Below are 23,589 nucleotides of genomic sequence, written 5' to 3' on the forward strand. Positions count from 1 at the left end.
TATTCTATTCTGTTCTATTCTATCCTCACACAAATGCACACACAAAACACACACATGCAAATAAAAATCCCAAAAGTGATAACATTATAGAGAATACAGAAAACAAAATCAAAGCAGCTCGTAATCTTATCTAAAAATACACAAATCAAGCACAAGACAACCATAATAGATAAGTCAATATAGGTGACACTGAATAGTTTTGTAATATGATGAAAACATAAATTTGTGAACAACTGCTGTAATTATTTTTTATCCCTCCGGTGGTCCAAATTATCATTCAGAAAAGAACTTAGCCAAAAACATCTGACAAAGGAATACTTCATGACAGTTACATTTTTATACATCTGTGCATATGTTGTTTTGCTCTGTGGGATACAACTGCTAAGGAAATGACTGACAGTGTCAGTGTCCTGAGCATCAACAGTTAGTAGGACCAGAGTTGCACTTCTAGTATTGTTGAGTGGGGACATTAGGAGTGCTTCATCAGTAATGCCCATGATCTCGAAGCAGCAGGTGCACCCCTCCACTGTGCGAAACATAATTATAAAAATTTTTCTCTTGAAGGAGTTCAAATGAGGAAATTTTTCAGAGATTGATTGCACAGTTTGGTGATCAGACATTGCCAAGGATGCATGTGTTTGCCTGGCATAAAGAGTTCAAGGAAGGACAAGAAAATGTGGAAAATCAGCAACATGATTGCTGTCCTTTGACTAGCATTACAGATGAAACATTCATGGAGTTTGAGACATTCTTGTAACAGATCAACAGGCGAGAGTATCAAAAATTGCAGAACATGTTGGTATAAGTTGTGGAAACTGTCAAGTGATCATCACAATTGACCCACAGTTCCATAAAGTGTGTTTCAGATGGGTCCCTTGTCTTTTGACCAAAAATCATAAACTGAGATGTTTGGAGATCTGTCAGTGGCTTACAGCAACATTTGCAAAAGAAGGTGATGTGTTTTTGAGTTGGACTGTCACCTGCCACAAAATGTGGGTGCATCACTGCACTCCTGAGCCAAAACAAGCCAGTATGGAGTGGCAGAAGAAAGGGGAGACAGCTCCAGTGAAAGCCGAGACTCGAATGTCAGCTGGAAAAGTTTCTTTCAACCATTTTTTTCTACTATTGAGGTATTTTGCTCACTGACTTTTTGCATGAGCAACATGCAATGAATGCTGCATACTACTGCAAGTTGCTGAAGAAGGTGAGGGATACATATGACTGCAAAAGATGAGACCAACTGATTCAATAGGTCACTCTCCTCTATTTATAATACCTGGCCCCATAGTGAAGCCCTTAATGATCTCCAAACTACAGGAAAAGCACTGGATTAATGTTGATCATACTGCTTACAGCCCAGACCTATAGCCCTGTATTAAAGAAGCTCTAGGATGGACTAGTTTGAAGATGACAAGGGCACGGAGGAATTCATGTGCAACTGGCTTCTGATATAACCAGATTCATTCTATGATGCTGCAATAACAAACCTTTCTTCTCTCTGGGAAAAATGTATTTCTAAAGTGGAAAACTATTTGGAAAAATAAATTGTAACTGCCTTTTGCTCTTTGATAAATAATTTTTTAAATAAAATCCCATTTATATTTCATTTACACTTGCCTTTTAGTAAAGATGTACAAAATTTACGGGAAAGATGTATGTCTTGTCAGTAAATGCTCTCACAACTTCCTCCCATTCTAAGTTTACAAGTTCTTATAGACAAACTGTGAGAATACCAGGATTTGTTTAGACAAAAACACAGTGCCTCATTCACACAGAAAATTAAAAACTAATTTACCTGACTACAAATGTATTGAATGCCAGTATTACTCCTTGATACATATACTGGCCAACAAAGGTGTGATAAAGTGCCTTCAAAAGGCTTGGCTCCTTTTTCTCCTTTTTATTAGCTGAAGCTAATTCCTTCCTCCAGTTTCTGAAACAAATGGTGTGACAGTTATTATTCAAATGATGTTTATAAACATCATTATCAAAAATTAAATTTTTGAATGGAATGTCTGAAAATGAGCTTTTATCCACACCATTTATAATTTATCTCATTACTCTGCTGATGAACGTAATATAGATAGAAGAAACAGATTAAAATAAAGCTAAATGTAAACAATATTCTATTTTCATCTGATCATTGTCAGCAATTACTTCCATTATTACTTTTACAGCCATTACTGAAGTTGTTCCCTCAGTATTATTGACAGAAATCTATACGCAGATCAGACTGCAGTTATAAGAGTCAAAGGATACGAAAGGTAAGCAATAGATGAGAAGGGAGTGACACAAAGTTGTAGCCAATGCCTAATGTTATTCAAGCTGAAGATTGAGTGAGCTGTGGAGGAAACCAAGGGCAAATCTGGAAATGATATTAAAGGTAAGCAACAAGAAATGGAACTCTGAGCTTTGATGATGACACTGTAGTTCTGTTATAGACAGCAAAAGACTTGGTAGAGCAGTTGAAAGAAGTAGACAATGCACTGTAAAGAGATTATCAGATGAAAATCAACAAAAGTAAAACATCGGTAGTGGACTGTAGTCAGATTAAATCAGAAGGGATTTTGAATAGGAAATTAAACAATAAAATTAGTAGATGATTTTTTTTTTATTCAGGCAGAAAAACAAGTCCTAAAGGCCTACGTAGAGATGATATAAAATGCAGACTGGTAAAAGTGAGGAAAAAATTTCTTAAAAAGAGAAATTTGGTAATATTGTGTACAAATGCAAATGTTGGGAAGTCCTTCCAGAAGATAATTATTTGGAGTGTAGTCTCATGTGGCAGTAAAATGTGAATGATAAACAATTCATACAAGAGGTGAATAGAAGCTTTTGAAGGTTACAGAAGAATGCTGTAGATTAGGTAAGTAGGTTGGATAACTAATGAACAGATAATTAATCGAACTGGGGGAAAAGAAATTTATGGCACAACTTGACTATATGAAGGGATTGGTTCACAGAACACATCCTGAGATGTCAAGCAATTGCCAGTATGATAATGGAAAGGAGAGTGGGTACTGTTAATTGCAGATAGAGACTGTAAGCAGGTTCAAATGGATGCAGGGTGCAATAGTTTACCAAGATGACAAGACTTACGCAGGATAGACTAGAGTTGAGTGGTGCATCAAAGAAGCTATCAAACTGAAGACTGTAGCAACAACCACATCACTGAATGTCAATAACATCTTTTCCTGTAGTTAGGATGTTGGGAACGTAAGTCTAAAATCAACATCTGATTTCTGTACATTGTTTCCTATTTGTAATGTATGATTTAAGTATGTCATAGCATTTTCCTCTAATTCCATACTGATATAACTTCATCATTAATTTTGAGTGGTTCACACAATCAAATGCCTTAGATAGGTCCATAAAAATCCCACAAGTCTTTTGTTGTCTGTCAAGTAAATTAAGAATGTGCTCTATCAACAGATATAATAGAGCACATTCTTAATTTACTTGACAGGCAACAAAAGACTTGTGGGATTTTTATGGACCTATCTAAGGCATTTGATTGTGTGAACCACTCAAAATTAATGATGAAGTTATATCAGTATGGAATTAGAGGAAAATGCTATGACATACTTAAATCATACATTACAAATAGGAAACAATGTACAGAAATCAGACATACTAGTGGGGGAAATATAACAAACTACAGATCAGAATTACAAACAGTTAAACATGGTGTGCCGCAAGGGTCTGTGCTTGGGCCAATACTATTTATACTCTATGTAAATGACTTCCCTAGCTATATAAATCAGAAACTTATAATGTATGCTGATGACACAACAATCATTTGCACAGCTGACACAAAGGAGGAGCTTGAGAAGGAAGCACTCATGACTATCGAAAATGCAAATAAATATTTAACACAAAACAACCTGTTTATGAATCAGTCTAAAACAATGAATGTAGTATTTCAGACCAATCATAGTGAAAATTATAATATAAATGTTAATATAAATGGAAAGACTATTAAAGAAGTAACCAGCACAAATTTTCTAGGAACTATAATAGACAAACATTTGGCATGGGGGGAGCACATCGATGCACTGTGTAAAAAGATAAACAAACAGATCTTCATCATGCATAAAACAGCTAAGACTGTGGATGATAAAGTCCTCAGATCAATGTATTATGGATTTGTCTTCCCACATTTGTCTTATTCAGTTCATATATGGGGAAGTGCACAAGCTGGCTACCTAAAAAGAATATTCACAATTCAGAAAAGGGCAGTGAGATGCATTGCAAAAATACCACCAAGACAGACCTGTAGGCAAGCTTTTGTATACTATAATATTATGACAGTATATTCACTGTACATATACCAAAGCATAATGGCGGTAAGGTCAATTAATAAACACCTCCTAAATAAAGATGTACACAAACACGGTACAAGAGGAAATGAAAATTATTACATGATAAACAGAAATCTAAAACTGTCTATGACTGCCCCAGAAGAAGCAGGCAAAAGGTTTTTTAATAAACTCCCCAAAATCATTAAAAAAGAAACAGACCTAAAATGTTTTAAAAATCATTTGAAACTATATCTCACAGAGAAATGTATATACAGTTTGAGTGAATACTAAGATGGTGTTTAATATGTCATATCATTACTGAAATGTATCTTTTAAAATTATCATGTATGTTGTTTGGATTTGTGTGTACATATAATGTGAAACATGTAATACCTATGTATGATTATGGACTATTTCTGTTTAATCATTTGTTTCATTTATATATAATGAAATCAAGTTTGATGTTAATAGCCTATTGTATGACACACCCAATACTCTCAGCTGGATTTTCAGCTGGAGTCCATGGGCAAAGAATAAATAAATAAATAAATAAATAAATAAATAAATAAATAAATAAACAATATGTATGTGAGTTAATGACCAAAATAGATGAAAGTGGCCTATTCACAGAAACTGAATGTCTGGAATAAAGTACAATTTTATAAACTATGTACAGTATTTTCCAGGATAATTTTTCTGGTATCAACACAACAGGATGCATTAGCTACTAGGATTCTCTGAAAAATCTATCTTTGAAAACGAAAATGAATGAAGCTACAAATAAAATATTGGAGTAGTGACTGCAAATGTATTTGAAAAATATCAGAATTACCTCTTTCATTATTTCTGTTCATAATCACTGTACAGATTTAAGCATTTGTAACAAATGTTAACAAGTTGACAAATTACTTCTGCATTAAACTTTGCTGCCAGAGAGTCATTCATTCATTCATTCATTCACTGTGTTCCATAGATCCCATCAAGTGGGAAAATTTTCATGGATGTGTAATGAGTCAAAATGTACAGTAACATGAGACAAAAGCAACACAGAATATTGGTCTGAAAACTGTATATTAACAATACACTACCACTCCACTACTTCATGCTATTCATACTTAAATCATTTAAATTTCTGATGTTTCCTTGGTTTTATTATTTAGCTACTGGTTATCTGCTATTACTGCAATGTCTTAATATTTACTTCACTACAATAGTCTTTTTCAAAGAAAATATTTTTATATTTGTAGATTCTGTGTCCAGTTTATAATTGATTACTACCTTGTGATGAAGCAAGCTGGGATAATTTTTCTTACCCTCTTGTTTTGACATCTGCCTACTTAAATACATTTTTTTTTTACTTTTAACTAATTAACATTAATATACGTGAGTATAATCTGCATTTCAATAAAAGAGAAAGATTGGCCCTCAGTTTTAAAGAATATAATATAATACCAGATCTAATTTTATGCTGTTTTATGTATGTAATTGATTTTCTAATTTATTTTGACTATTACTAGTTAGTATATTTCATTATAGGGTGAAATCAATAATTGTTTCATAACTACGTATAAACAAATATCAGTTCTGTAGTAATTGTAAACATTTGGAAGACAAAATGCTAGTAATCTCAAAGTACGTATTTGGATTTATTCGATTACAAAATAATTAACAGTTTTGTCCAAAGTATTGTTTGCGTATTTATATTTGTTAATTTCATGATTTAAACAAATAATTTGGCTTAACCCTCGTAGTAGAAGAAACTGTTAAAAAGAACCAATTTTACAATATATTCAGTTAATCGATTGAGTTAAGTTTTAATTGTAATTTTTGTAAATTTAACTTTAAACAATGTGTAGTTTCAGTACCTATTATTGTGGCGATATATAAGGGCCCGCTTTTTGGTCCTGAGCCAGTCCATGCCCGAATTTCAGAAGGATCTCTTGTTGCTTAGAACGATAACAATGTATCAACTTAACAGTGAAATAAGTGTTACATCAATAGACCATATGAAAACAATGACATTGTCTGTTTTCATACGTAACTGTTTGTTCTTCAAGAACTGTGAACATTGTGGTTAGGTTTTTCTGCTCGTAGATGTTCAACAGTAAACTATAGTAGCAGTATGTGGAGGTTTACTTGCTAACTATTAACGAGGCTTACTGAAAGTTCAAACAGTAGTGCACTGGCCATATAACTGTATTATTAGGAGGTTGTGAAAAGAGAAATCTGCGTCGGAATCCACCACCCATTTTTCAGCCAGTGTAGCAACGCGGGTCAACACCGAGTACAACAAACGAAGAGATAAAAGCAGGTGGAACCGCTACAACCTGTTATACAGTTTTATAACAGACACTGCTATCTAAATGTAATTAACAGAAATTTACATCCATAAAGCTAGATATTCAGATAAAAATTTTTTATTTGGTTCTCAATATTGGTTGAAGTACTACTTGATCAACTTTCCTGCTATGCTGTCAGAAGTTGCAACCCTCTGCCACTACATAGCATGCACATGGAAGTGTGTAACATGCCTATGTCAGTGTATGAGAAACAGCATGTCGTTATCGAGTTTCTAACCACACAAAACGTGCCTACAATTGAAGTCCATAGACGAATGATAGCTGTGTATGATGATGATTGTATCAAAATCAGTAATGTGTGACAATGGGTTGTTTGTGCTTTTAATGAAGGAAATGGTGGTGCTAGCGCCAATGCGTGTGACAGCGCTCAGACTGGACAGCTGCTTATCTGACGAGTCTCACTGGAATCGGGTTGATAGACTCACCAGAGAAAATTTTGTGAGAACACAGACACAACTCTCAATAAGTGTGGCATATAATGAGAGCTTGTAGAAGCCATCATTTCAGAACTGTAGCACATGGTGTGGAATTGTAAATATGATAGTGGCAGAACATCGTGTTTCAGTAGTTGACGTAGACAACTGCTTTCTGTTACGTGGTCTGAAGATGGCCATTTTACTGGTTGAAACTAGAAATCTATGTATTCTTTCATGCCATCTTGGCAAATAAAAAGTTATCGTGAAGAAGACTACAACACTAGATTTTACATACTTATCACAGATGTGAATTGTGTTGTAATTTTATTGCATTTATAGCACAACAATTGAGATTATGTTCACTAATTCAGGTTATTCAGTTTGATGCTATTTTCGAGAGACGTACTTTGAAATTCATTTTTTGTGGCATTTTCAAGTGTGAGCAGTATTTAATTCTGTCATTCATTACGCAAAATTATTGTAAATGACATAAAGCGCATAAATAGATAATTATTTATATGAAAAACCATGGTCGTCGGGCAAAGGTTGTCTCTATGCAAGCTGTGATGAATAGTATAATTTACAGTAAGGTACTTACTTAATTCAAACTGAACAGCAACTAAGATCCTTTAGTATGTACTGCTGTTAAAAAAATTTTGAAGTGTGGCAACACTAACGGGCAGCACCTGGATAGTCTCCTGCCACTACATCAGAGAGACCACACACACACACCACGACTTCGTTAACGCTCGCAACCGCAACCTCTAGCTTGCAACCCAAAACTGACCTAGGAGCTTAGGGTACTTAAGTTACATGGTTTCACCTGTGTACCGCTATTAATTACAATTATAAGATGCTACATTTGCCGTCTGTTCTCTAGTCTATCTTACGGTTTTCCGTCACCTATAGTAATATTCACGGTGAGGGAGTCACAAAAAAGTGCTTTTAGCGGCAAAGGCTCGTGGGTGATGCAAAAACTGATAATACTGTTCTTTCACAACTGATTGGTGAAAATGAATAAATCAAACTAATTCAGGGGCTATTTTGAACTGGCGGACCCATGGAGTAGGTGGTTTACCCTGTCGAGGGTAGACTAGAGGTCCTTGCGCCCAAACGGACGCAGGACTTGGTAATTATATTTGGTAGTTGTGGTGTGTGTACTGTAAGACCTTCAGTACACACACCATCAGATTATTTGACTTGTCGCTCTAATGAAGTCGGCGTGTGTCAGCAATATCAGCAATATGTCTTGTGGTCTTATCGTGGCGTGTTTATCTTCTGCCGTTAGGTCACACGATAGAAATGCCACTTGCACGATTAGAGTAGGAGGTTGACGGTGACCAACTTTAAACAGAACTTGATTAATTTTCACACACATTTATTAAAATAATAACAAGCATAAAATAACTTAACTTGGTTCTGGATGCTATTTACAATTGACAATCTGAAGTTCCTTTGGTCTTGGTACGTTAATCTTATTCTCACATATCTCTGATACTTGACAAAGTGTCTAGTCATTTATCTTCATGGCTATGTACAGGAATATGGTAGTCTTATTAGGCACAGACTGAAACTTGAATGCAGACTGGTGCAGACTGACCAATCGGAGGTCTGTACACATGTTATAATACCTCGAGCGAGTATATCAGGTTCATGAAACAGAAGTATGAGATTGTCCCCACTGCAAAGCTTCACACTTCCTCAAGAATTGCCCCAACCTCACCTCTCCCCCCTCCTGCAACACTTGTAATGAACCACATCCTACCTACTCCTCGAAGTGTAAAGCGAAACCACCTCCAGTCACCCCTGAGCTCACCATCCCTGTCCGTCCTGTTGTTGACCCCATCCACCCCAACATCTCGCTCCGCCCTCCACCTACTGCAGAGGACATCATCCGTTTCATCACCATTGTGCTCCAAAACATCCACCCCTTCCAGCGCTCCCACACCCTTTCCCAAATCGTCCTCACTGCCCGTTCCATCTTCCATCTTACCACCTATGCCACATACTCCCACAACCAGGCCCACTTCACCTTCACCCGCCTCACCACCCTCGTCTAACTCTCCCCCTCCCATGGTACAACAACCCTACCGTAACCTGTACCACAACATTCGCTCCCTGCCCACCCACAAACTACTCTTCCTCCACACCCTCCGTCAGCACCACGTGGATGCCTTTGTCCTAAATGAAACTTTCCTTCAACCCCGTATCTCCATCTCCACGGCTCCTTACACCCTTCACCGCACCATAACCCGTATCCTCTGGCGCATGGCGGAGTTGCTATAGGCCACCTCAAGCACCTCCCTGTCCGGCCCCAACCTCTCCTTAACAATCCTGCTGAGCATCTCACCCTCAGCCTCTTCTTCCCCACCCTTACCATCACCTTTGCCACCATTTATGTTCGCCCTCGCACCCCTATCCCGTACAATTTCCTGGCCCACATATGCACAGCCGTGATCCGGCCGACCTCCAGTGGTGGCGTCAGTTACTCACCACCCACCAGGGAGACCTGGTTTCCCTGCCTCAGCACACCCGACCCGAATCCAACACCACTCCCGATGTGGTCCTTGCCTCTCCCAACATCCTTGGGCGCATCACCACAGATGTCCTTGACCTCATTGGCAGTGAACATGCTCCTGTTCTCCTCACTATCTCTAATGGTCGCCATCCCCGCAATGCTCCTCGCCCTGACGTCCCTCCTAAACTTGTCCATGATTACTCCTGTGCCAACTGGGATGGCTACCGGAACTCCATTCACATCCAGGTTGACGGCCACGACCTTACCCTCCAATCTCCTGATGACATCTCTCGCACTGCTACCTTCCTGCACCAGACCTTGTCTGACGCTGTCACCACCCATATCCCCACCAAAGCCATCCACCCTCACTGCCCCGCCCTGCCTCCACAGGCCGTCCTTCTCCTTCGAGAGTCCCGCCGCCTCTACCACTCTTCTCTGCACTCATGACTGGGATACACTTACCCGCCACCAGCAATTACAATGACACATCCGCAACCTGCTTACTGCGAAGAAATGCCGTGCCTGGTGCCAGAAATGTACACAACTCAACACCACGCTCCCCATAAACTCTTCCAAGTATTGGTCTGCTTTCCACCGCCTTACTGGGAACCGCCCCACCCCCCATTACCCTCTCCTCCTTAATGACCGTCCATTTCCTGACAAACTCAGTAAGGCCAACCACTTTGCCTCTCACCTCTCCGATGTTTTTCCATCCCAGATGATCCTCACTTTGATTATTCCCTCTTCTCTTCCGTCATGGACCGTACGAATACCTCTGTTCCTCCCCTTGCTCCTAGCTTCCAGTACTTGGGCCACACCCCACCATCTGAACTTAACACTCCCATCACTACACAGGACATCAGCCTCACACTCCACACTAAACGCAACACTGCTCCCGCCCACGACTGCATTATCTACCGCCACCTCAAACACTGCCCTCCCTCCTTCCTTTCAGTCCTTGCCACCCCCTACAATGTCATCCTTGCCACTGGCTTCTATTGCAACCTGTGGAAAACCTCCTGTATCCTGATGTTCTCCAAACCCAACAAGCCTCCATCTGATGCCTCTTCCTATCGTCCTATCTGTCTCACATCAGTGTTCAGCAAGCTCTTGGAATCCATCCTTTCCTGGCGCATCCATCACCACCTCCGCCAAAACCACCTCCTCCCCAACACCCAATGTGGCTTTCGACCTTCCTTCTCTGCTGATGACCAACTCCTCCGCCTAACTCATCTCCTCTCCCTCCAGCTTAACTCCCGTCGCTCTGCCATTTCTGTCTCCCTTGACCTCGAAAAGGCCTACGACCTTGTCTGGCATCCCGGTCTCCTGTTTAAACTCCAAACCTACACCCTTCCTATCAACTACATCCGTCTAATGGCCTCCTTCCTTTCCCACTGCCCCTCCTATGCTACCATCCATAATGTCAATTCCCACACCTTCTACCCCTCTGCAGGTGTGCCTCAGGGCTCTGTCCTCTCCCTTCTCCTCTACCTTCTGTACACGGCAGATATGCCCCAACCCCCCCCCCCCCCCTCCAGTACACCTCTTGCAATATGCTGATGACACCGCATTCCTCGTCTCGCTCCTACCCTCCAACGGTCCCAACGCCTTCTCCAGAATCACCTTGACCTTTTTGCTGCATGGTGTAACCAGTGGCTCCTGAAAATCAATCCTTCCAAGACCCAGGCAATCATCGTAGGTCGTACCACTCACTCATTCCGGCTCCTGGATTTCTCCCTTACTGGCTGCGCCCGTCCTGTCCGCCTCACCCCCACCCTCACCTACCTCGGCCTCACCACTGACCGTCACCTCACCTGGATCCCTCATCTCCGTTCCATCCAATCCAAAGCCCACAACCGCCTCCGACTCCTCAAATTCCTCTCTGGCTGGACATGGGGGTTGCACCCCTCTATCATCCTCCATACCTACAAATCCTTAATCCGTCCCATCCTCTGTTATGCCAGTCCCGCCGTGATATCTGCCCCCCCCCCCCCCGCCCAAATTCTATAAGTCCCTCCAGATCCTTGAGCGTCATGCTCTCTGCCTCGCCTTCTGTATACGCCTCCGCCCCCCCCCCCCCCCACGTGGATCCTCTATGACCTCATTCCTTTCCTCCATCTGCTCCTATTCCTCGAACATATCCGCATCCTCTACACCTTCAACCGCCTTGATCCCCCTCACCCCTTGGTTGCTCCTCTCCTCTCCCATCCCCACCCCCTGCCACGTCTTCACTGTTGTGTCCCCCCTACTGTCCATCTCTACACCCTTCATCTCCTTTCCCAAGGTGGCTTCCATCAACTCCCCCTCCCGAATGATGCCCTCTCCCCCTCCATTTATCCCTCCTATCAACTCTGATCCTCACTCCCCCTCCTTTCCTCTGTCCTTTTCCCGGGCTCCCTCTCCCCCCCCTTCCATCCTCTTTTTTCCCCACCTTCCCTCTCTCTGCCCCCTTCTCTCCCCTGAGTCCTTTTGCATTTCCCTCCTCTGCCTCCTCTCATTTCCTCTTGCGTCTGCCCTGCCCCTCTCCCCCTTTATGAGTCCTCTCCCTCCTTGGTTCCCCCCCCCCTTTTTCGTTTTTTCCTTCCTCCCTCCATGTTCTTCCCCCTCCTCCATGTCCACCCCCCCATCTGCCTTTGGCTCGGGAGTGTCATCTTTGTGCCACCATTTTCGTGCAGTGTTTTACAGTGAGTGTTTTACAGTGAGTGTTGTGTTTTTTGGGAAGTGTTGCGAACGGCCATCATACTGTCGCTGGATGTGCTTTTTATCTCTTGCAAACAGAATCCAGACTGTCGCCATGTTTTTTAATTGTGTATGTTCTATGTTACTTGTCTGATTCCTGTGTCTTTTATTAACATTGCCAACCCCTTTTGCTTTCTGTTTTAACTTTCCGCATTTTTCGGCCATTTTACACTTTAAGTCACCGTTTTTATCGCCTGTTTTTCTTTTTTCTTCCATTTTTAAAAACAAAGTCTGTAGGCTGTAGAGCAGCGTACTCAGCTGCTGCCAGCCCGCCCTCTTGGGGGGGGGGGGGGGGGGGGGGGAATTGAAAATCGATAAAGAAAGAAAGAAAAAAAAAGAAGTAGGAGATCTGTATGGAATTGCTACATTTATTTGGAGTGCGGAAATGAAATGAAATGATCGAATGGCATTGTTGGCCGGGAGGCCCCATTCGGGGAAGAAAACAAAGCTTTGTTATATTTCTGTGTGTGGTATCATAATTTATGTTAAGTCCAGTATGGAGGTTGGGGATGAGAGGAGTAGTGGCGATGTATGAGGTGCCTGATATAAGAGACTGCAGTTCTTGTCTATCAGTTCCAAATATAGGGTGTCTACCTGCTACGAAGAAATTAAATTGTCTACAGAAAGGTGCAGGCATAGGGAGTGTCCTATGTCATATCGTAACCCCAAATGTTGCCGTGGGTCGCTGTGTGCAACACCCTAGGCTGCTTACTTAATGTCTTTTTATTTAAGGACTTGGTATCACTGAGCCCTTCGTTAGAAACAGCGCTAATTAGTTTCCTGTTTAAACTCGACTTATCTGTCGATTCTAAAAATTACTGCTGGATAAGTCTCGTACGAATATTCTGATAACCTACAGAGCTACAGAGTAAAACAGAAATAAAATAATGACAGCTATGAAGAGGAAGGCCATCCATTTCATTCCACCTGTTCTTAATTTGTGTTGTTTCTGTTGAGCTACACAATTTTGCCTATACGTTTCGTATTTCATGTATCCACCAAATTACGAGATACTTCCTCTGCGTCTGCAGGCTTTGCTTTTGGACTGCTAGCCCGCTCAAGAAACTCATCGGCTGTGCAAATGTATTTCCTCCTGCTGCGAGGAAGATTGGAACTTCGCAACGTTGTAGATTAAGTCTGGCAACCCTGAGATAATTCCATTCAACTGTGAAATACATGTTTTTAGACCAGGAATGTCATTCCACGCAGAATTGCGAATTATCTCTCATAGGTGTCACTAGGCGTAAGCGGGAGCGGTAACCTCTGCAGGTCGGTGAAAAAGACGTCGCATTCCGAAGGTGTCGTGTTCTAAACTCGTAGGAGGCTAACATTTTCACTCTTTAGGAGAGAGAGCCACAGCGGTGCGGCTTGCCAAGTGTGGAAAATAATTCACGTTAAAATCATCATACATGGCACGAGGAAGCTATTATCCGACATCATTTCTTCGATAACGCCCCCTCGTACAGGGAACAGACGTTCGCGCTTCCTGCCGTCCCCCTTCTATTATATACAAAATCGCCACAAACTTATGCACCAACCTCCTTTTCCCTGGTAAATTTTGGTCGCAATGGTAGATTTCGTACTTTGTGCTCCTTACGTCATATTCTACGAGAATAATGGTTGCCACGTTGTTGTTACTGTGTGGTGTACACAATGTTCGTAGAAAATGTTTCACGCTGAAGACCAAACTGCAATATTAAGTATCACCTGGGCTGACGCCGGCTGTTCTGATCTCTTCTGATCAGAAACTGTTCTGATCAGGAAAGGCGGCCACGAGCTTTTCACGGAAACGGTTCCCCAAAGTTTTGCTGTTACTGGTGAATTATAAAATGAAATACATTATTTCTGAGCTTTCAACAGACTGATACTGTTAGCAGACCGACCAGTTGTGGTTTAGTAAATTACGGAAGAATCGCGTTCAGTAACTCAGCTTATCTTTTGCAGTGTGTGACGTTTACCATGGAGAGTAGCTTAAGTGGAAGTAACACTTCCTGTATTGGCCGTTCTGCGAATTTATTTCAGTGATTACAAAATGAAGTAGTTCACTCCAGGGAGACATGAAGCCAGACTTCTCACCCAGTCTGGCGGATCAGTGCTACTACAAAATGATGACTTCGGTTCTGTGACCGGGGGGTTGATACTAGGTTAGTCTACATATTGTCATATTTCGATCTCCACGTCAGATGCAGCATTTTAATAGATACTAGTAGATCCTACTGACCCCTGACTATGCCAAATGAAGAACATACGATTACACCGTGGTTCCAGATTCACGTTAAACGTGATGTCCCTTCGCTACCGACTACCGGTTGGGTTGGTCCACGACAAATGCGCAGGTGGTAACGTGTAGAAACTATGTCAACAGTAACATTTCTTTCACCAGTATTTTTATTTTAGTTAAAGAACCAAACGCCATGTAAGGTCACAGGGTACTTTTGTACCTCTTATTTCAGCTTGAGGTGTTGCATATACTGCTTCTGGTTTCACGGGATTTGATCCCTTGGTGATCATATAGTGCCATCAATTCGTCGTTTGCTCAAGTTTCCAAACTCCTCAAATTCTCCAAGTAATGCGCGTTTCACGGTACGAATCCTAGTTCGGCACAAAAATTTTCATACTGTCCTTTCAGGCTTTAGCATGAGCACACCTAACTGTTGATGGAAATTGATTTTGATTTTTAACGTCACTTCATTCACTCTCAGTAGCAATATGTGATAGTTTCGACTCCCAGAAAGACACTGGTCCTTTTGTCACAACATATCAAGTTCAAACATGCTACTCCCAGCTACTGGCGAAAAAGAATTCGATAGTTAACGTGTCCTCTTGTGTAGTCGAGAACGATATGTGTGGAGTTCAATTCCCAGTCATCAGTGTACTCTTCATCGCGTCATTTTAGTTCAGATATGCGCACATCTCGTTCCTGGTTTAAAAAAAAACGGCGATAGTTTCCAAGTTCGAATCCCGGGAAGGCAGAAATTATTCATTTTTCTCGTCACTGAAGTTTCAAACATCTCGCGACTGCTGAGACAATTCGATATATGACCTTTGTTTGTGCTTAAATAACATTCTCATTACGTGCTGTGTTCGAATCACCATCCAATACAGGCATTACGTCATTTCATGTTTGTTACTCGAAAATGAAACCATATTTAAATCTTTCGTGGTCAGTTAGCAGAGGCCACAGTTTCTGGACAGTTGCTCTGGTTCAATACAAGAATCTGAATTTTCGCCGTGTGATTTAAAGTTGAGATTTTCTAACTGATAATGGCTAAAAATGTGTTATGTTGCGTCTCTATGTGGGTAGTCAGCAATGACGATTAGTGTTATGGTCAAGTGTCACGAGATATGAATAACTTCCGATTTTAATGTCACTTGGTGTAGATAACAAGCACGACAGCTGGTTTTCGAAATGCAAATAGATCAACGTGCCATCACGAATGTTGCGAAATTCCTAGTGATACGTTGTTGACGGTCAGGTTTCGATAGTGCGCTCAACACTGTTAATCATGGTTTTTGTAAGCGGTTAGCTCATTAATCAGTGTGTGTAAAAGCACTCGTTAAGTGAACAACAGTTAATAGACGGCTCGAAAATCTTTTAGAGACCAAGAATACAAGAGCAACAGATGTGTTAGAATTACAGTCATTATTTATGTCGGGTACTATTGAGAGTGGAAAAATGTCACGTCTTGTATGAAATTTGAGGTCACAAGCGTTAAGGACTGTCTCAGGTGTTCCCCGATATTTATAGTATCGTGGTATTAATTTTCACCTGGAGTTATTGTCACACAGAGCAGTGTTTTCAAGTGGTCACTCGTGTAACTGTCAAATGAGCGTACCGAAATGAGATTAGAGGACCTGCAAGACATTTACGTTATGTGGGCTGCATGCAAATCAGGGGAAACGCTATTCAGTTCGTTCGGACACTTTTTACCAAGATAGTACATTACTGTGGAAGTGGTAGTCCCCGCCCCATTAGTAGCACACGACCGAGCTTCTATTAGCTCTGGAATACACCCATGAGCTGTTTCTTGTATCATCTCAATTAAATCGTTGGGCTGCAAAAATAATCTAGGAACTGACACATCGATCCCCTATTTCACAGTCTTACTACTTACGGAAAAAAGGTGGTGTAATTACGACAACAGTGCACAGAAATTTACAGTTTCATTGACAGTAAAATTGTAATTAGTACGATTAATTAGACTGCGAATCGTAGAGGTCGGTAGTGGCGGCAAAATTTGAACAGCCTACTGGCGGCAAATGTGTAAATCAGCGACTTAAGTCAGCTGTTCGTATTACTGGCCAATCAACAGCAATGTAATAATATTTAAATAGATTATTTTTTGTACAAATAAACACTTTTTAAGTGGAACAATGCCTGTTGTCATTAAGGAACTTAAAGTTGGTTAAATTAGAACGTCAGTGGTGGCTGTCGCAGGGTTCTAGAGGGAGCTGTTTACGAGATATCGTGGTTTGAAAAGTTCCCACACCGACAATTGCACAATACCTATGGTAGCACACACTAAAGAACAATATGAGTGCATGGACTAGTTATGTGGATTGTAACCGTAGACAATTGACCGTCATAGGTCGTGTTCAAAATAACCACCGGCAACGGCAATACACGCTTCCAGGCTGGCGTCAAATCCGGGGTCTTCTGCGTCTAATCCAAAGATTTGGAAACAATACGTGAAGACATGCTGTGCTACTTCGTGAACTATGGGGTGGACAGCCATCGTGTTGATACCACATATTTGTCCTAGTTGCACAGGAACGTCTTCTACCATCCGTGGAAGATGCTCTGTTACAAGGCTGCGATACCTGAGCGCGTTCGGTGTGTCGTCTATGAAAAACGGGCCTGCGAGCTGATGGTCCACTATGCCACACCACACGTTTACACGTCACGGACGCCGACGTCCCACCTGACGAAGCCGGCGGGCAGTGTCGACAGCCCAGTAGCGCATGTTTCGGCGATTTACTTGCCATGACTGGTAAACGTGGCATCATCACTAAACAAGGTACGTGATACACCTGGAGCATTCTGTCTTGAATGCCCATGTACAGAAGTTAACGCGATTCTCACAATCGTTTCCATGCAGCTCTTGATGGAGAGAAGTGTGATAGGGATGTCGATGGGAAACGCCTGACTCACGACACTTCTTGCGAGGGAGCTAACGTGTGGATAGCCTGCAGCAGCAGGAACTTGACCTCCCCCCTCCCCCTTCGTTTTCTCATTGTTTCATTGTCTACGTTTACACTACCACCTTCACGCAACTGGTTGAAGGAACTGAACTGAACTGCCGAGGTGGTTGACGTCTACCGGGATATCTTACCGCATACACAATACGAGAACGAAGTGCATTCTTCCATCTGCGTTGGCAAATGCCATCCTCAACTACGACCTACTGCTCGGACTGTCACACACTGAGTGACTAGCATGTCACAATGCGCTCAAGGGACACACAAGAACACTATAAGCAAACATAACAACATCGCAACTACGCAGGTTGAATGTCACAAACAAGCGTCGATGTTGAAACTTGTCAAAATACAATATCTCGTAAACAACCAGCACTAGAATCCTGCAACAAATACCATAGACATTCTAATTTTCCTCACTTTTGGTTTGTTAATATCAACATGCATTGTTGCATTTAAAAAAAGTTTGTTTGCACGAAAAATACGCGTTCTACGTATTATTACAAGTTTGGAGGGTACTGGCAGCATTCAAGCTGTGGGGAGGGGCCGTGAGTCGTGCTTGGGTAGCTCAGATGGTGGACCACTTGTCCGCGAAAGGCAAAGGTCCCGTGTTCGAGTCTCTGCCCGGCTCACAGTTTTAATCTGGCAGGAATTTCCATTATTAAAATGTGTCGATTGGCTGACAATAAGAGCCCCGGACTGCAAATGCATTCTGTGAAAGCCGCCTGTCAACAGCACTCTCCATTTCCGCAATATTTTCGGTGCGAGGTTTAGGTGATTCACTCTGTATTAAACTGAAGTCCTCCGCTGGCTTCTTTTCTTCTGTCCGGGCTAGTCTGAGGAACTGCTTTAGAGATTTTGATACGTCTTGGAATTCCCGAGACTAGTATTTTTCCCAAATCGATATCGATAACAGGCAAAAATCGTTGAGTTCTCAAAAATTCCCAGCATGGATGAACTGTATATACAGTGTGGAGAAAAACTGTCACGAAATTTTAACCCTGGATAGCTGATGCCAGTAGGAACCAAAATTACTAATGTTGGGTAGGTCGACAAGCGCCATTTTTAAACTACGGAAACTTGGCGCCACGCGCTCCGATTGGCCGCGGGAATCATAGCGCTGCCCGTCAGCCGACGAACGGCAACAGGGCAATCCCATGGCCAATCGGATCGCGTGGCGTCAAGTTTCCATAGTTTAAAAATAGCGCGTGTCGACCTACATAACATAAGTAATTCTGGTTCCTACAGGCATAATATATATATATATATATATATATATATATATGAGGAGTCGCGCCCTGAGGGTTCCGCATAAAGTCAGACTTTTTATGCGGAAGCCTCAGGGCGCAACTCCTACTCGCACCTGAGCAGTTTTTTTCCTTATCTAAGTATAATGGATGAACGAAAATTTGCCCTCCTGGACGACACAGCGCGACTCCTCGCATACTAACAATACAAATAAATCTGTGACAAAATTGCGCCCGGTGTATATTTTCGACAGAAAATGGATTTCAAAAATAGCAATTTTGCAACTCTGTAATAACTTGTAGGACATCTACCTTCATTCAGTACTATGTAGCTATGTTGCCTATTAAATGCACAGGGGACAGTTTTGCTTTAGAATACACGAGTTCGAGAGTTAGATTCCGGGTCTAAGTGTAAGATTTTGTTGTTGTTATTTTGGACTGCGCCGTATGGTATCCGGCTTCTAAAATGTTATCCATCAGTTACAGCAGGTACTACAGGAAACAGAACACACTCTAGGGTTGCGGGCTTATCTCTCTCTGCTCACGTGCAGTTTTAGCGCAAACGGTTTGTCACTCTGTGTACCTTCTTCACTGCTGTGCGAGCTGTTATGTTGACAGGCTGCTTACCGTGTTTTGCTGCGACCTTCGTCAGTATTGTTAGCACTGGCTCGTATAAGACCACACGGTGTGATTGTTACATGTTCTTATCTGGAATGTTTTTTGTGCCTGTGCAAATAATGGTCCCAAGACATGACATAATACCGAGAAAAGATCTTCAAAGAAATACACTTAAAGAATTAGTAGCTAGTGATACCGTTTCATCTGACATAAAATTCAGTGAACTGGAAAGTACTGAAGAAGATTATGTTCTCAGTGATCAAAGAGGAGGTGATGATTTAGTCGCAGGATCAGCAGATGAAGAGGAAGCGATGTCTCAGAGAACAGTTATTTATGGACAAAATGGACATAAGTGGTACAACACACACACACACTCAACGAAAGCCGGCTGGGAATAAGTCCTAACTGTAGCGAAGACAAGTGCAAATTTATTCAGAAGTGCAAGTCGAAAGACATAGATAGCTAAACAGATTAATAATTACTCTATGTCCATTTACTGTTAAAACGATTTTTTCTATTTTCTTGCAGCAATACGTGCTAAAATTTTTGTTTTAAATTGTTAAGTCACATAAACTCTGACTTCTTAGTGCCTTAGTTTGGCTATGAACAAAACCTTTAGTTACTCCATAGCCTTGTAAGTATGAAATACGTTTTTAAAAAATAATGTAGACGATAAGTATGATGTTATATTTTTGGGGTAGCGCGCAATCCCACAGTGGGGAACGTGTTCCAAAAATCACACTGTGAGGTTCCAGGGTCAATACTAACACAGAAATATGAGGACAATAGTTTTTAATATTCCATTTTCAAGAAGTATCAAGCCTTCAAACTTATTTTAATATACACCACCTTGATCGCATACGAGTTATCAATTTTTATTTTTAGATGACAGGTTTCCATCTTCTAATAGATCATTATCAGATCTTACATTCCTTGATGACCGTAAGAAACGTTGGCGCGGAACAGGTCCATCCGTGCAGGCTTGTAAAACACTGCAGAGGTTCAGTACGTTCACGTACGACAACGCAGGACATGAGAGAAAATACCCTGGCTGTTGTTGCTAAATATGGTATTATGTTTAAGCCTTCACACTGCTAAGTTTTGAAGCTACTTGTTTCCTGGCAAGTAATTTATTTTCAACTGATTACGAATATTTCTAACATGTTTGATTCCTTATTGTCAGGGCTGTTGCTAGGTGTTTTGCCGCTGCCCTAGGCGAGAAATGGAAAATGATGCCCCCCTCGTTTCTATTATAATCGTCTCCCTGATTCCACCTCTCCGCCGCCGCCACCACCACCAACATCGAACGTCACAACAATGCAAATCCCCTATTGTACTTTTACTTATTAAATTAAGTTGACCAGATGTCCCCATTTCCTGGGGACAGTCCTCAATTTTCATGTTTTTTCCTCAATTCCTTTAAAACTCATTGAGGACAACAAATGCACTCAATTTTTGCAAAATTCCCAAAATAACTGAAATAGGAAGAACGTGCTGAACATTTTAAACTGGAACTCAACTAAATACACCAGTGTTACCAAATTTCGCATTAATTATATACTTTATTTAACTGCAAGAAAATGGACAAATAGAATGTGGAACTGTTTTCTGATGCGAGTGAATTTTTCCTTGAATGTAGAAATTATGGTGTACTGATGGGAGACACGCCGAAGCATCAAACTAGGTCACCTGGTTGATAGTGGCGCTATTTCGTTTCTGTTTTAACTGAAATATTTCTTGATCGAGGATAAATCTTATCTTTCTCAGCATCCACTTTCTTGTAATTAAATATATAAATGACGCCTTGTTGCCATTTTCTGTTGTTGAGAGTTCCAAAACTTTTATTAGCTGCCCCCATGGCGTAGTGGTATACGCAATTGGCTTCTGATTATTCGTCCGAGTTGGGTCTGGGTTAGAACCCTGGTGAGGCATGACTGTTGTGCTTATGTAAAGACACTGCTTCTTTCCCTTCCACTGGAGTTAGTGGTCCTAAATCAGGGACGGGCGACTGCTTATAGGCCTATGAGTTGTTCACGGTGGTCGTTAGACCGTACGAAAAAAATTTTGTTAAGTGCATTTGCTTCATTCAACAATTTCTTCAAGCGTAGTTACTGGACTTGAAATATTCCTTCTTCCGTACAGAATATTTTTGGCTTCAGATTTTTTCAGTATGAAATCAAAATGTAGGTTTGTTTCTATGTGCTACCCCCTCGAAGATACAAAAACAAAAAGAGGGACTGAGGGAGGTACGGTATCAAATCTTAACATGATCGCTAGGCAGCGCACGTTCGCCGCTCCAGCGATCGTCAGAGATGAATCACGGTCATCTTTGTTTCCGTTTCGTACTAGCAGCGGCAGGAATAGTTTTTAGGTAGGTAGAGGCAACGTGTTTAGGTAACTGTTCAAAATGGTTCAAATGGCTCTGAGCACTATGGGACTCAACTGCTGTGGTCATCAGTCCCCTAGAACTTAGAACTACTTAAACCTAACTAACCTAAGGACATCACACACACCCATGCCCGAGGCAGGATTCGAACCTGCGACCGTAGCAGCAGCGCGGCTCCGGACTGGAGCGCCTAGAACCGCACGGCCACCGCGGCCGGCTTTGGTAACTGTTCGTACGCTTTTGAGAACAATTCAATGTTTTAATTTTTCGTCCTTTTCTTTTTTTCTCCTGATTTGCTCAATTCGTTTTCGCTGTTGAATGTGGAACTGGTTTCTTCCGCCTTTTGGCGCCCCTAAAATTTTGCCGCCCTAGGTGGTCGCCTGGTCTTGTTTAATGGTAAACGGCGCTGCTCATTGTTATGTTTAACTGAAGTTGAAGGTTATGTATTGTTTAATGAAATGTGTAGTACAGCGTTATTGGGCAGAACAGAATAAAAAAAAATCTCGTAGACCTGGAATCGAACTACAGCTTCAGTATTCTAATGCAAAATGATCATGCTCGACAACGCTGGATGGGCCCTAATATGGCGAGAGTTTGCAACTCGTAATACACCCAGGGACACTCGAAAATGTTCATTTTGGTGGTCCAGCTGTTATGGTGTGGGGAGGCATAATGTTGCAGGAGCAAACTGATCTGCAAATACTATATGGACACTGTACACTCACCAGCCAGTGTTCTTGTGACACCGTACTTGTTCCCTATATGCCACTTTTCAGGGATGCATTCAGCCCTGACTTCATTTTTGTGGATGCCAATGTGCGACCGCATCGAACTGTGCTGGTGAAGGAGCTCTCGGAATGAGAGGATATTCGGCGGGTGGGCTGTCCTGCCTGTTTTCCCTTCTTAAATCCCAACCAGCACGTGAGGGATGCCCTGGGGAGATGCATCGCAGCACGTCCGCACACACCGGGTAACGTCCAGCAGTTGTCAACCGTGGTGGTGGAGCAGAGGATCGCCACGTCACAAAAACTCCTCAGCGACCTCGGGGTCAGCGAGGCAGCGCGTGACCACACACACATGCCCTCCCGTTTGTAATACCCGGGGGAGGGCAAGATGGCCGCCGCGTCGGCTGTGTCTTGGCGGCGCCTCCGTGTCCTTATTGTGGAGTGGTTAAACTGCAGTAACCGCACCCACAAGTAGTGGGAGTCTCGCTCACCCAAGTGCGCGCTTTGTACGTCGACATCGTACTCCGCTAGCCACGTAACGGTGTGTGGCGGAGTGTTCTTCTGGTGACAGTAGCCGAGTCCTCCCCTGAACCGTTCCATTCGCAAATGGCGCGTGGGAAAAATGATTATCGGCATGCCTCTGTATTTCTCGAATTATTTCTTTGTGGGCACTACACGACTCGTGTGTGGGAGGAAGTAATAGGATGTCCGACTCTTCCCAGAAAGTCTACCCTCGATATTTGGGTAGTACATTTCTTCGTGATGCACAACGCCTCTCTAGTAAAGTCTGCGAATGTAGTTTGTTGAGCGTCTCCGTAACTCTCTCGCTCCGACTAAACGATTACGTGACGAAACACGCCGCTCTTCGTTAGATCTTCTCCATCTCTTCTATAACTCCTGCTGATGAAAAATGTTCAAGAATCGGCTGGACAAGAGCCTTATAAACCACTTCCTTCGTCGGTGAGTCTCATTTCCTTAAGATTGATCCTACGAACGACAGTCTGGCTTCCGTTTTGCCTATTATTTGCTTTTTGTGGTCACTCCACTTAACGCCCCTCTATGTAGTTACTCCTAACTATT

General features: G+C 42.0%; 1 protein-coding gene across 2 annotated transcripts in view; it reads right to left on the reverse strand.

Moving 5' to 3' along the window:
- Positions 1-23,589, reverse strand: part of LOC126163186 (ATP-binding cassette sub-family C member 4-like) — a 275,451-nt gene that overhangs the window by 143,714 nt on the left and 108,148 nt on the right. For both annotated transcript variants that reach the window (XM_049920137.1, XM_049920138.1), the window contains exon 3: positions 1,796-1,933. In XM_049920137.1, coding sequence (XP_049776094.1) covers positions 1,796-1,933 — 138 coding nt within the window. The remainder of the gene's footprint in view (positions 1-1,795; positions 1,934-23,589) is intronic.

Source organism: Schistocerca cancellata, chromosome 2 (assembly GCF_023864275.1).
Source record: "Schistocerca cancellata isolate TAMUIC-IGC-003103 chromosome 2, iqSchCanc2.1, whole genome shotgun sequence".
Taxonomy (NCBI): domain Eukaryota; kingdom Metazoa; phylum Arthropoda; class Insecta; order Orthoptera; family Acrididae; genus Schistocerca; species Schistocerca cancellata.